At 39.2% G+C, this 16,049-nt stretch overlaps 1 protein-coding gene across 10 annotated transcripts in view; it reads right to left on the reverse strand.

Annotated features, from left to right (window-relative positions):
• The window catches only part of BTRC (beta-transducin repeat containing E3 ubiquitin protein ligase), a 144,292-nt gene that overhangs the window by 122,185 nt on the left and 6,058 nt on the right, over positions 1–16,049 (reverse strand). For 8 of the 10 annotated variants that reach the window (XM_044437279.1, XM_044437275.1, XM_044437265.1 and 5 more), the window contains exon 2: positions 4,167–4,235. The exons of the other annotated variants lie outside the window; for them this stretch is intronic. In XM_044437279.1, the coding sequence (XP_044293214.1) occupies positions 4,167–4,235 (69 nt within the window). The remainder of the gene's footprint in view (positions 1–4,166; positions 4,236–16,049) is intronic. 10 annotated transcript variants of the gene reach the window in all.

Raw genomic sequence — 16,049 nt, forward strand, 5'->3', positions numbered from 1 at the left:
TCAGTCAGCCAATTTTGCACAAATTGCACTACAGCCATATCATTTCAGGAGTCTATTTGTACAAAATTGGCCAATTTTTTGCAAACAGCAGGTACTAACTTAGTTTGCTTATGTGCGCAAATTTCACAAGTGGTTAAAATGCTAATTATGCTCCATGTTAGAGATGGGAATCTGCAAAAATCTCTGCCTTGGCCAGCTTCCAATCACTGGATTGGAAGCAAGTAGAGAATTCCATCAATCTTAAACAAGCCTATTTCAATATATTCCTAGATTCATTTTTGAAATGTTATACCTACTGGTATACCTACTGGTTAGTTGGGATCAAACAAGCTACCCACAATGACAATCCACTTTAGATTGGCTAGTTGTGTATAATGTTATGTACGTAGTAATGGCTGAGGTTGGAATGCCTGCCAATAAGCAACTTATAAACAACCATCAAAGCACGGTTTGCATTAACCATACTTCAGTTGCTTGTCTGATTTTATTCACCATCCTCTCAGGTCCATAAGCACACTTCCCTTTCCATGGTGCAGCACTCTTTGGGTGTAGAGCAAAGGCTGTGACTGAAATGCGTGAATCAGTCATCATGTGAAATCATAACCGGCACAAACCATGATTTGCAAACCCACTTCAAACCATGGACTGCCATGCTTTTATCCTGGTCAATGCACAATTGTCCACTCAGACATCACAAAAGCTAAAGTACCTTAAGCACCATTTGGTGTGATATCTGAATTTAGCCTATGAATTCAGAACTCAGACTGAGAATTAGATCTTTGAACAAGCAGACAGCCTCCTATCCCCACAAAACCCAAGGTATCTGCAGTATTACCTATTAAAATGCATAAACAAACCTCTCCTTCTAGAACCAAAGTATTAAAAAATGACATTCAAAAAAATGCTATCAGTATTCAGAATATGGAATGTTTTTGGCTGACTGAAATAATGCTTCCATTTGAAGGTAGAGGATTAAATCAAGACTAAGAAGGTAAAAGTAGTACAGGTGCTCATTCATCTCAAAGGGAAGGCTCATAAGAAACAAAGAAAAATATGCTTTAAAATTACTTGAAAGCTTTTGCTCATAACTAACGTATCTCACCAGTCACATGAATTCTCTTTTCTAGCCTAGCACCTATGACTGTAAAATCTTGCTCTGAAGGGCAGAAGACAATCTTAACATGGGTGACCCTGTACAGGTTCTGTTCAACAGCCATCTCTAATTTAAGTGGCTGAAAATACGCAGATCTAGCCTGCTTGGTTTTAAAATAAAATGGCTAGCCGCCTGATATTTATAGCATGCATTCAGACTTGCAGAAATCCATCTCCTTTCATCCTATCTGTGATATAAACTGCTTTAAGCTCTATAAATGCACTTTCAGTTTATGCATTCTGTATAAGCCAGGCACCAAATCAATAGTATACAATACCAGAGGGAAACACCACTTCCAATGACAGACACTATTGGAGCATTAGAGGAGTTTGCACACAAACCAGGTCTTTCTACTGCTAAAGTATTGGTCCAGGCTAAGAAATAAATAACAATAAATTATGTACTGTAGGATAAACTAAGTTAAATAGTAATATACACCTATCTTAAATTACTCTAAGTTTAGCCTACTATAGAGCCTCTACTGTGAAGACTTAAAGTCGGATGATTTATCTTCATTTAAAATTAAGCTTTTCATAGTAGCAAGTAATGTATCTACTCTGTTATTCATAGTGCGTAGTTTAGCAATTCGCTTACAAATCTGCCCCAGGTTTTGTTAACATAAACATTTGATGTTAGTGCTACAACCATTTAACCTGGTAAACTGCCACTGCAATAAAACTGTGTTAGAAGTTGAATTACCAGAGCCAATGCTACAAGCAACAGTGCTGATTTTTTTCCTTCTAGAGCTGTTTGAATATTTCCCTACTTCAATTTGTGGGCTGAAAACAATGGAGGGGACAGGGGTTGGACACACAGCCTGAAAACAGCTTGAATTGTGAGAATATTCACCCACTTTTTAAATCTTGCCCGCTACCTTTGTTTTTCCTGTTACTCCACCGCCACTGCTCTTGTTACTGCTGCTTTCTTGTTCCTGGATTATTTTGCATGAGTGATTCCACCAACCAGGGATTGTAAAGAGGATGATAGCATGATGCTAGGTAACCCAACATATCTGAATACATGCCAGCTTCACTGAGGGCAAGCAAAGCCAACTTTCAGAGGCAGGGCACAGGACAAGGTAACATACCATAAACTGGTTAACATTTTTTCAGGCATTGCTGAAAAACAGCTGAACAAACAAGGGAATATTTCAACAGTACTGAAAATTTTCCTGGAATACAGTTAGCAGTTTCAGCTCAGCCCTATTTACTCTCCCATTTTGAATCAATACAAGAACTCTGTGTGAGTCCTAAGGGTATTAACTATCTCTCTACATGGAAAAATAATCCTCCAGTAAAACTGCATTTAATACCTGGTGAGAGTACATGAGTCACTGCCTGTGCTAACCCAATGCCATGAAAGAAATAGGAAAATAACATGTTGCATTCTAGACTGTGCATTCAACACTGTATTGAGCACTGCTACGATATTAACAAATGTTTACTGTCACAGTATACATAATGTGCACATAGGATATTTGTAAAGAGAAAACATATCATATTCTGTTTTCAGCAAGCAGCTGATTCATCCATACCGGCAAAGTATTGAATGCAGGAAAGGAAATAAGCCCGTATTGTACCTTGACAGACAATGTGGAGTCAACGCCATCCACTTTCATATAGCAATATAATACTGTCCAGGCTTGTAGTATGATTATGTCAGTAAATGCACAGGCTACAGGGTATTTGTTAACATCAACATCACCAAGCAGATTGAGGTACACTTGTACTGATTTAAGGTGGGACCAGCAAAAGCAGCCTTGGAAGTAGAGAAGGTGAACCACTTACAACATAATCCATTTCTTAACAGTTCTGCAAGCCCAAACCAGAGAAGGAAAATGTATCAATCATTAAACTTGCCTTCAGTTGCAGCTGGAGTAGGTTCTAGCTTCCCTCATCTGAGCTTTCCTTGTAAACAGCATTGCACATTACCAGTGGATTAGAAATCGTATGCAGATGAAACTTAAGCCCTAATCTAATAATTTTCTCAGAGTAATTTCTTAAGAATTAACCTCACATTCCTTTGACTTTTTTCACTGTAACAATCCAGCATATTTTGTACATCAAGAAAATGGGTGTTCTCTTCCTGTTTGCATATGCATTACTCCGCCTACTGGAAAAGGCCTGAAACTCCCCATACCCACAACTTTAAGGGTTGTTATTTTATTTCCTCTCACTTAATCCAAGTGTGATATAGTCATTTCTTTTATTAGGCTCAGAGGACTGGGGAGACCTGCATTCCACCATCATCTTCACAACAACACAGCCTACCTGCATTTCATTTTCAGTGCCAAGACAATGATTCTCGCTTGCTACATTGTGACAACTTTCCATCTCTGAGGATGTTGCCTTTCCCAGCAAAGACACATACATGTCATGAGCGTGCAGGTGTCATACATGCAAAGTTTAAAACAAGATTCTTTGGGGAGAATTGTTATACCAGATTTGTTTTAAGATGCTGACAGCAATTGCTAGAGCTAGGCTGCCGAAACATCTAAAGCTTGGCCTTTAATAATCACCAAAGTAATATAGCGCCAGACCACGTCTGGGCAGGGACTCCCAATAGTGTCAGATTGTGTCAAACTGCAGGATTGTTATGGGATGTGAGCAAATGTCCACACTTGTTTTACCCAATCAAATCTGAATTAGGCTTTAGATGGAAGCCTCCTGTGTGTTAACCCACTGGCCTCCCTGTTATTACCACCACCACAGACCTTCACACTTGAAGGCTAATTTTAATTCAGCAATTTGAGTTGTTGCTGCAGATCTTTCTACCCATTCTCCCACTCTCCCTTCTGATGATCCTTATTTGAACTTTTAGTCATGAGAAGTACAAACAGGAGATGCACACACCATGCAGATGTACAACACACACAAATATACAGATGTGGTGGAAATTTGATTACACAGCACCATGGGGGTGTTGAACTTTATGTATACTTTACTAATGAAACAAGCACAAAATTACTGGTGCAAGCTCTCACAAGAGATGAGAAACAGGAATACAGTCCAACCTGCTTTAGCCATGCTTGGTATCCAGAAGATGTAAGTTGAAATCCATCTTTAGGCATGTGTATTCTGGGCTAGGAGAGAATAGACACAAGAGACCTCCTTTTACATTGGGACCTGGCTAACCTAACCATTTTTCCTAGGTGACATTAACACCAAGCACATTCTCACCCATACGTATGACTGATCCCTCAGAGAAACCACAAGTATGTTATTGCTCTAAGTAACTTAGAATAACAGAATTGTAGGCACAGAATGATTGCAAAGAACATCTAGATCACTTCACACAGGGTTCTGCATAGCTAACCATCCCTAAAGGATTAACCAACAAAACTATCATTTTTAAAGCCTTAAAAACATAGAGGATATGTTAAGGGAAATATGTGAACCCCCCCCACCCCCATGTACTTTTTGTCTAGTCTGACATGGACACACTCAAGTAACCTCCTGTTATTCACAGATCTGCTGTAAAGGCCCATTAAAACTGTTTGATAATCTCTTAGAAGCTGTCTGAAAGGTAAGAATGCTGCGGGCTCTATAAATGTGATACCTGTACCTAGGTATTTGGACCACTGTGTCAGGATTGCTGGAATGGTGCTAGTGCACAGGTGTTCCAGACCATATGTCTTAAGAATGCAACCTATTACCATCCCATTTATTATTGAACTCTGAGAGTAGCTTTCTAGGTAAGGTGTGGCACACAGCAGACAGAAATTGGAAGACACACCTGCTATATAAAAAGGTGAGTTTAGTTAAATAATAATATACAACAAGAAGCTTCCTACTTATTACCAAAAATAGCAAGAGCCAATTCAGAATATAACCAGGAAAAGCTTTAAGAAGTTATCATCTTGTCCAATTCCCCTAACCATTTCTGTGTTAAACTTGTTCCATTCTTCTTCCAAGGAGAAAATAATTGGAATTAGAATTTCCTGGAAATCTCCTGTCTTCCGACCAATGGTGCCTAGGCCTGCTTATGACCAACTCTGAACTATATATTGTATACATTATAGTTATATATTATAACTATATAATTTTCTTCCTCTAGAGCTTTCTCTAGTCTTCCAGTAATACACAGCACTAATAAGAGCACTGATAGAGAAAGCATCTTTCTCTGAGCTAAGTAAGAGAGGGGAAACACACTGTAAAAATGCCAGGACTTTCAATACTGTGGTATCTGCTCATCTAGTGTCAAGACAGCCTTCTCACAGTCAAGTGGAATGGACAGGAAACTGTTGTGCAGTAGATTTGGCAATGGTGAATATATTCCTCATGCTTTTGGATGTGGAATTCCAAATTGCAGCAGATGTCATGGTATCAAAGTCAGTCCAGTAGTTTTTAGAATTAATATCCCATTGACCAGGATAGCCATATGCACTATACTTAAGAGGAATCTGTTGCGTTTACAGGTGAATGCCATGTCCATCCATGTGACTTTATCTTCATACGGTTTCATAGTGAGACAGTCTGAACTCTTAATTGGTTGCTCAGGTAGTGGGTAGAGGACAAGTAGCTCTGTGGGAAGACAACCTGGATTCTTTACAGCTTTTTATGAAAAAAGCTGTCCCTAAAAGGTAGGTTTGCCTGTCTTTAGTGACCTCCCACTACAATTCAGAGCCACCAAAGTTTATGGCCCTGGAGCATGCCAAACACCAAAGGGTTTGGCATGCTCCAGGGCAACAGTGAGGCCCAATAAGCCTAGCTAAAATTCCATGTGAACTGAGTGCAAATCATGGAATATGCTCCAGAATCTTCTACATTACAGAAAGCTTATGCAAAGCTCCCCCTTCTATAGAATGAGTGTCAAGTGCCCTTCAGGTCTCAGCTGTACCATAAAGTCACTTTGTGGACACTTCAGATCCCCATATGTAATTAAAGTCCTACTTCACAGAACTATTCTTAGGATTTCTGAAATGATGTACATGCAGAACCTTAAAATTCCCATGAAAAGCACAAATGGTATTATAACTAGGCTATCTTAAGACAGGAATCTGCCTTATACCAAATCAAACCAGTGTTCCATCTAGCTCTGTGTTGTCAATACTGACTGGCAGCAGCTCTCCAGGGAGGGTCTCAGGCAGGGGTTCTTCCAGCCCTTTCTCAAGGTACACAGGTCTTAGGTTGGGTCCTTCTGCATGTGCTTTACTACTGAGTCACAGGCACTCCCCAACAGCAGCAACAGCTCTTATTTTAAAGGCTTTCCTCTGCATTCTGTACCATCACAGCTTCTCAGAATATAGGAGTCATCAAATTAATTAAGTAATCAGGAGTCCTCAATTATGACAGTACACAAAAGAGATAGCAACTCAATGGAATTTATTCTTGTTAAAATATTCATCTCCATTTCTGTTTATTTGTCATAATTATAGCTCAACTTTTCCTCAAAGCAGCCCAAGGAAATGTGCATGTTCTACCTTCTGTCCATGTTATCCTCACTCCATCTCTGTGAGGAAGGTTAAACTGAGGTCAATAACAGGCCCAAAGACACCACTAAGTTCCATGATGGAATGATTTCCCCAGACCAGCACTCTAACCACCACACCATACTGGCTCATGTTGACCACCATTCCATGGACCAGTGATGGCGAACCTTTTAGAGACTGAGTGCCCAAACTGCAACTCAGAACCCACTTATATATCACAAAGTGCCAACACTGCAATAAAACCTGAATACTGAGGTTTTAGTTTAGAAGAAAGCAACTCATACATTAACATCTTTTGTCTTAAAAGAAAAACACAGTAACAGAGAGAAGGAGCCATGTTCACGTTCAGCACCCCCAAGTCGGGGGATGCCGGGCTTGCTTGTGCCTGGGCGTGCGCACTCCCTCCCTTCCTGCCCCGAAACCAGCCACTGGGAATGCCGCAGGAGCTTTGGCGGCGCTTGGAAGTTTACCAGAGGGACGGAATGGGGTGGGGGGGGGGGAGAGACCTAAACTAAAGGTGAGGAGAGGCTATCGCTGATACCTTCCATGCTTTCACTGGTGAGGGGGGTCATGTGGGGAGGGGGGTCCCTGCCACACGCCCACTCCTCTCGCTTCACAGCAGTCCCAGCCTCCACTTTTCCTCGTTTTGGCCTTCCTCCCCAGGAAGCGCCACATTGATCCTGGGCACCCTCTCTCTCCTCCTCGCTCCAGCTGCTGCACCGCCACCTCGACTCCGTCCCTTCCCCCAGCTTCCCTTCCCCCAGCTTCCCTTCCCCCAGCTTCCCCACGCCCCCCAGCCACCGGCATGGGAGCCCGGCCTGGGAGCGAAAGCGCAAGCAGGTGGGCACGCAGCTGCCTGGCTGCCCCTGTGGCTACCGAGTCGACAGGATCCTGCCACTGCACTAGGAGGGCAGCTTGGGAGCCGCTCACATGCTGCAGGCCAGGAGGAGGAGGAGGGCGCAGCCGCCAGCGCTCAGCATGCCCGCTTGCTGCTGGCCGCTCCCTTCCTGGAGACTAATAGTGACGTGTTACCTGGCGCCGTTACTCTTTCTGAATATGTGCATGGCTGCTGGGGTGATGCTGGGAAGGCTTGGCTCGCATGCCAACAGAGAGGGCTCTGTATGCCCGCTGTGGCACACATGCCATAGGCTCACCATCACTGCCATAGACTAATATATTCAATAGTTGGCACATATTCTGGCACTAACTTCTGAATGTTATGGACACTCGAACATTTGCACACACACCACAAATGCATTAAACAAGAAAGATCATACCATACACTGTCAACAGAAAGAGCAGAACACTAAATTCTAGTGCTAACTTCACTTAAAGGTGGTGGGATGAATAGACAGAGATTTTACATTGCATCCCATTATTTGACGTTGCAAAGTTTCAGAGCCATGTTAGAACCTAAGTCAAAGTTAACGATTTTAGAAGTGATGCTCTGACCCAAGGCACATGGCTCACTGATGCAGCTTTAAAATCCTGTCACCCTAACTCTTTAACCTAGCCCACAATCTCTCATGCATATGTTTTAACAATTCAGATCATGCATGTGAGGTTTATCACTTATATTAAACTCTCATATCTATTTTCAGAGATTTGTGCTAACAATAACCAATATAATTCTTTGGCTATTGGTATACAAAAAGCTAATTGAAAGCATTCCATTGAAGTTTTACAAGCTCAATTTCCAACACCATTCAATCTTTTATCCAATCTACCAAACTCCTACCAAACCCCTATTAACAGCTACCAAACTCCTATCCTATAATGCAAGGCAACACAAACATTGCTTTAACTATGTTATCTACTTCTAGGGCTTCCTTCTTAACCATCTTCCTCCTACAATGTATTAGAGCCATTAGCTCATTCCAATTTCATACTGGCCATCTTTTCTCCTGCAATCTTTAACCTACTTTTTGCTTTATTGCCTTCCTTTACCCCTTCTTCCATTTTTAACTTAATGGATCCAAGTAGTCTCTAGTGAGGTCTGAAAAGGCTGTTTTCTCAGAATGAGTCAATATTTTAAATGCTATAGAATGCATTTGTTTTCCCCCTAAAAACACTACCACCAAATGCAGCCTTTGAAAGACAGACATTAAATTACAGGCCTTGGTTCTTACTTTCTAAGCCTAATACAACCCCTGAAGGCTTACAATATTTGAATCACAGCTGGAGTCGTGGTTACCATACAGTTTAAATATCAGCATCTTTACTGTGCAATTTGTTTTAAAAATCAAATCAGAGGCTGTGTCATAAACAAGTGCTAATTAAGTAGCAAGCAAGTATAAGCCTTTCTGTGCAAGAAAGGTTCTTAAATATTTGTCTCTCCACTCTCATAAGAAAGGATAAATAAAGCCAGCTGGGGAAATTATGGACCCAAACTAGCACAGGACATAGAACACCAACAATAAAAACGTGGCTGGCATTAAGCCACTAGTGTTCTTCATATGAGAGTCAGGGGGCTACAGATTATGAAAAATATCTTGCCTTAGGTGAAGAATGCCACGTTAGCGTGGCAATGTGAGCTTGATCACATAATTCTTTAAGGGTATATGCCTATTCCCATTCAGCTACTCTGCTTCAAGCCACTCAGTTCTGAAACAACAGAAATCAAATTCCTTTTGGTACCACAGTACTACCGCTGAGATGGCAGAATATTTATTATTTTTATGTAGTCCTTTAGACAGATGTATTTGTTAACAACAAGAACACTGTAATTTATTATAATCCCCTATTTGGTAAATTCATTTATTCTTAGCTAAATGCTTAGCTAAGAATAAATGAATTTTTAATACGGTTTTTAGAAACACTTGTCACTGCTTCCACATTTCCATTTAGTGAATAGGACTGATGTTTCTCACAGCAGGGGGTGATATTTTAATGATGCAATGCTGCACTTCCTCGAAGACAGACAAGCCTCATGAGGCAGATTATAGGACTAAAGAAACTCAGATCCCATTAAAAGCAGACAGCTCCAGACCATTTTTAAAATTAATTTTGTTTAATGATAAAAAATGTTATAACAGGTGGGCAGCCAATTGTAAAATTAACCAAAACATTCTTAAAGGAACAGAAGAATACTAAGAAAGCAAATACAATCATACTTCCACTATCAATTTACTGAATGGCTCTGTGTAAATATTGGCACCTTCCTATACTACTTCCTCCCTGGCTACAAAGAAGGTGTAGCATTCATCTACATTCTTTTTAAGCTGTCAATGTAGCCAAGTAGTTGCTGACACTGCCAAAAACTGTATATCAAGCTTCCGCTTGGAGGTCACTGCTCACAATGGTTTGTACAATCAAGGAAACAGTCCTGCAAAATGTCTGAATACATCTGTGTAATGCAGACATGGCAGTTACTTCTGGCCTGAAAAAGGGTAATCACTGATAGAGCTTCTATTTACTGATCTTCACAACTGAAATATAAATTCTGCATTGCATCTCCCATTCAAAATTCCTCATTGTATTTGTATCTTTATTTACACATGTGTAATGCAAAGAGACAGAGGTGTGACAGAGGTTACTTTCAAAAAGATGTGAACTTGTTCATGAGTCACCCATAAACTACTTCAATTTACCCTAACCTCTTGGATTAGAGATAGCTCATCACACTTGCTAACTAAGGGCTACAGAAACTGGTGCTTCGTAGGTAAATCTACTACTGGGACAGAAATTATTCACAACGAAGTCTCCCACACTACATTGATCAAAAGGAAGAGCTAGATGAAAAAAAATATACCTTGGTTCTGCAAGTGATACATCAGACAGGCACTGTATTAAGATCTAAAGTGTTCAGAAAGGTTTACATGAAAAACTCTGAAATGACCCCTTCAACAAATGCTTGAATTGAAACCTACAAAGTGGTTTTCACAATATAGGGAATATTATTGGGCACAGATTTCTGTACTTGTGAATAAACAGACAGCACTGAAAACATCACAGTTTCAAGGTGGACCAATCCAATAAAAACAGTGCAAAAAGAGATTTGAAGGACAAATGAGAGGATGAACAAAATGAAGTAATACTGCTAGTAGGCAGCACTTCCAAGTGATACCAGAAATCATGGTGCTTCTAATACTGGCATCTGCAAGTTAACTCTGCAGTAATACGTAACAGAGATCCTCCTCCTAATATGTGCATTCATTGCAATTTTAGAACATAATTGTGTAAATTAAAGTGCCATCATAGGGACATCTAGAAGTAAAGGACTGGAAACATTCTCCTGCAGGTTTTCAATTCAATCCAGAATGACTAACAGATATCTCCCACTTCTCATAAAACAAACAAACCAATGTATCTCCCACAACGTGGAACTAATGAGCACTATTTTCTATCATACACATAACATTTAATATCAGGTTGGTCGGGGGGTGGGGGGATATTGATCTCACAGTGCCTATGCCATGGTGTCCAAAAAATGCAGACTTTGTATTCCAATCTTCTTATTCCTGGACACACAGAACTCTCTTACCTTCATATCACTCTGGTCAAACCTTTCACTGTATCTTGATTATTGCAATCTTCCCATAATACCTTACCTAGTCAAAAGGTTAGCATCTAGTATTGCTTTGATTTACTACACTAACAAGAACTATAATTTAGCACTAACTACTCATGAGAAATTATACTGCTGTTGGCTGGTGAGTAATTTGCCAAGGAAGACCAGCTTAGCCACATAAAATAAATATCCACCTGCATATACTAGCACTAATCAAGGCGTGAAATTAAACTTTTTATTCAGTGGAAAATAACTGCTGCAAGGCGGCGATTTAGTGGAAAGCAAATATTAAGGTCACTCTATCTTTCAAGAGCCTATAGCAGACACACTAAGAGAGGGCATGGAGCACCAAATTCCACTTTTCTAAGTCTATGAAGTTAATACTTCAGTGATGCGTTAGCAAATTTACCATTTGCTTTTACTAATTGCATGTATTTAATGAAGCAAACAAAACAGAAAACTAAAACAAAGCACTGTTAACATGAACCTTGCACTTTCCTTGTGCTGCTCCTAAAGTCACTGAAGAGACAGTCTGTAAACCTTAACATGAGGACTCAAAAGCACTCATTGCTTAACTGGTGCAAATTCACTGATTTAAAGGGTATGTATTTTAATCATACCCTTCCTAAAACTTTAAAAGAAATTAAAGAGGAAAAAGACTATCATGACATTACTTCTATGCAATGCATTTATTTGATTTCTATCCTATTCTCATAAAGAGCTTAAGGAGACTAATAGCTTACATTGATACTATGGCATCAACTGGTGCAAAGATGGTACAAGCAGTAATCTCTTGGAAGCACAGAAGCACTGACTGATCATTTATGAATATTCCTGCTCTGGAGATCTTCCTTCTATTGCAATGGGTGGAGCAAGGTCTGCACACACACAAGTGGGATCACCAGCACCCATTATATGTACATGTATGTATGTGTATGAGAGCAGATATAGGGATAGAGTCAGGTTGCTGTTTATACCGACTTTTCAAAGAACAAGTGTTTTGTTCTTGTTAACTATATCATATCATATTTGCAAAACAAATAGCAAAAGCACATGATATTTATTCTGATTCAACTGTTTATATTTACAGCCCATACCTTCCCCAAAGCTTGGGGGAATATCGAATTAGAAGCTGGCCTAGAATTCCCATTGGAAGCAAAAGAGCAAGGCAGGTAAAGAAAAAGGAAAAAGACTGCTTTACTCTGTCAATGTAAAATAATATTCTTCACAATAAACATTTTAAAAGGTCATAGGGATATATTAGGTATTATCTGTACAGGCAGGACTGCTGGGATCAATGTGTCTTGAATATGCCAAAGCAACCTATTTGAACAGTTTCTATATAGATTAAGCTAGCCTTATACTTACCAGTTACATGGTTGCCACAGATGACAACAATTTATATGCAGGTGAGTAGGCTACATGCTGCCAGAGGGAAAAACAGCCAAAGCATTACCTCCCTCCCCTCCTATGTTTCTACACAGGGTAGCATCCCTGCAGAATTTTTGGTTCGCTGGCTTTTTCCTCATATGAAATGACAAAGAAAGAATTGAGTGTTCTATCAGTTCCACATATGGATAATAAGCAGGCAAGTTTAAAAAACAACTAGCAATTTTGTGAGCTTGTTTACAAGGCTATCTCAATGGCTGTCTATGAAACTATCTAGCCTTCCCCTTCAGATGTTTCTGAGTATAACTCCCAGAATTCCTTACTGCTGGCCATACTTGCTGCAACTGATGGAAGCGGAGGTCTAAAATATCTGGAGGGCACCAAGTTTGGAAAACTGAGCTACCGAATCAGTTGATTCATAAATTTCAAGATAGCACAGCCCTATATGTAAAACTAATTGTAATAAACAGGTCCTGGAGTGGTTTAGTGACAAAGTGCAATGCCATTTCTGGACCAAGATATGGGTTGAGGAGGGTGTCAGGCCTGTTACAGAAGGTCAGAACTAGGAAAGACAACATGCATGTCCTAAAAGCCATCAAAGCCCACTACAATGGTGTGATCCTCCTCATCCAATATTAATAACTGACAGGCAGTGCAACAGGATGAACTCACCTAACTTCCATAGTAACTGCTTTACATGCCCATCTGCAAAGCCATTACTTAATGAACTGAGCTATGCTCCCAGATACATCTGTAGAATCAGTATATGAGTCTGCTGGATGACTTGCTATAGATCAGCTGAGACTGCCAGACCCTTCTAGGTATGCTTTCCCTTTTAAAAGGAATTAGGGCCAAGAAAATATTCTGAAATATGATACTATTACAGAATAATTCTACTGTTACTAGATGGTGAAAATAGAGACAGCATACTCAGCAAGAGCAGTTGCAAAAGAAGATCATTTATCCAAAAACTGTTCAGGGTTTTCATCTCCACTGAAAGTTAACTTCCCAGGAGTGTTTTAGAATGATGTCATATGCAATTCAAGCCCAGAAATGTGTCATTTGGGTGAGAAAGGAGGGATCGCACTGCATCAATTTTATGCCAAAAAAGTAGGCTGTTCAAACATACCAAATTAAAAACATCACAAGAAGGAGTGGGAAGAATTAGAAGTGAGTTGCAAAGGTATTTATTTAGAAGTGTAAACAAATAAGATTTAGTTCCATGCACTGGTAATTAGATGAAACTGAAGTGGTTGCTAGTCCATTCATGAAAACAGATGTTGCTTCATAGAACCTTGATATCTTTCTTAAATACCTTTGAAAACAAGGATCAGAAAATATGAACTCTTATAAAAGGGGGCTTTATTGTATTTTTATAGCATATTACATACCTTGTAAGAATCAGTTTGTTAAGTGTGAATGTCAGTTTTATCTTCTGTCCCCTTTTTTCCTGGCTATTTACAAGCTTTGTAAGAAATTGTTCTTTAATTAAGTCTAAACATAGTTTTATATAAATGGATTCCTGGAATTAAAAACGTTCAGACTTAAGAAATGATTGTTACAGAGACTGTAAGAGGCCGTAAAAAAAGAATGCCACTTTAAACAAAGATTTCTCATTTTAATTAAAAAGATAATCATCAGAACATTCCTACATTTAACAGAACCATTTGAAACTACTGTGGGGGAAAAAAACTCTTCTTTTTGATGCAGGCATATGTAGTATAGTTTAGATGATATTTAATCAAAGTCTCAGCCAAGGCTATTCTATTGTGTTTTAAGGACTATATCTGCCATTTTAGTAGTCAAATATATACACTGCTTATTAAACTCATCCACAGCATGCCTGCAAATGGATGAAACATAATCCAAAGCTAATTTAAGGAATTATCTTGCTTTTTGTGGATTTCCTAAAGACTTCAAAACAGACCATTTTATTCCTATAAATCAGTAGTATACTACATGCAAACCACTGACTGAGTTTACAACCCACACAGTGAGAGGTCCTGTTCTGAGCTGATAAGCATCCATCACTTGTCCACCATAATTTCAAGAAACTGATGTATACTTAATCCTTACACATTCTGTCTGAAAGCAGTTTCAATTTTGAACATTAATGTTTTATATTGTGAAAACAATGAAGCATTTATATCTGCCATACTTTAGAAAGTTTCATAGGTGAAGGAGAGAGCAAAACCCATTACTCTAAAATGCTTTTGCTTAACCAATTTAGTACCTTTATCTTTTACATACCACTTTGTATGAAGTCAGGTTCATAATATACTACAAAGGAATATATATATATATTCCCTAAAGCATGAACATATATAAGAACTCCTGAACAAAACCAGAGAATGACCACTATCCCATTTCAGACAGTGTCTTGCCTGTAATCCATCCATTGTGGTTCAGACTTTCAGAGCTTCAGCAACAGCTTGAGAAAACAGATATTTTAAACTGAATGACAAGATCTTACATGTAGTTTGAATTGGAAAGGGAGAAGGCAAGCTGAGCAAAATTTGAGTAAAATTTGAATCTGATACCTACAATGCATGATCTGACAGCCATAAAATGGCATGGTGAAATTAACGCAAGAATAGAAAACATGCATAAACACTGTCTGTGCACTTTTACTTGGCATTGTGGGAAATATGCACTTATTAAAGGCATTAACTTGGAACTGATGCACTGTTCAGTCAGTATGAGATTATGCAATTCAGGTCAGACCATGAGATTATGCCACTGAACAGTGAACATACATAACCTCCAAGTGGAAACTATGTATATTGACCAGGAAATAACTGGAATATTTTGCATGTTCCCTGTCATTCACTGGAGTCTATACACATTGAGCTACATGGAAAATCCCTTCTTGTCACAACTAATTTGAGTGTCCTCTACAATATCTAAAGAATATGCACAATGGTCTTTTAAAAAGTGCACCTCACATTATATCTATTTTAAAACATAGGCCAGTAACAGCATTTTATAGCTATCAACACTTACACAAGAAATGTCACCTTTTCTTTCAATTCACAAAAATATATTTTGCTAGTCATGAAACATACATCTTGAATGTACACATTATTCTCTGCCTATAAGGCTGCATTTTACATAATCCAGCACTAAGAAGCTCTTCAAATGGGATTTCTTTCATTGACAAGATAAGAAACAAATGTTGCTCTCTTATCAAATGTGATTGAAATTAGGGGTTGGTCTACTGTCACACTTGTGTACCCATTTGCTAGGGAACACTTTTCAGCAACAAACCTCACCAGGCTTTAGGATGCCTAGATGGGCTTATGATTTCTATGAACAATCTAGAGCCTTATAATTGCATTATATGAAAGCAATGGGGGGAGGGGTATTTAGGCAGCAGCAGGATTATATGGGCCCAAGAAGTTGAGTGGCCATAAGACACTGGAAAGGTGATCCTGAGAGGCCAAACCCCCCTACACACACTTTTTTTTTTTTTGCCAAACTAAAAAAAAATAACAGTAAGATACACTAACACTGGACCCCTCAGTGAAACAAAAATAATTATTTAAAATTGTACACTGGAATTTGAT

Source organism: Varanus komodoensis, unplaced genomic scaffold (assembly GCF_004798865.1).
Source record: "Varanus komodoensis strain SLA01 unplaced genomic scaffold, ASM479886v1 scaffold1, whole genome shotgun sequence".
NCBI classification, from domain to species: Eukaryota; Metazoa; Chordata; class Lepidosauria; order Squamata; family Varanidae; genus Varanus; species Varanus komodoensis.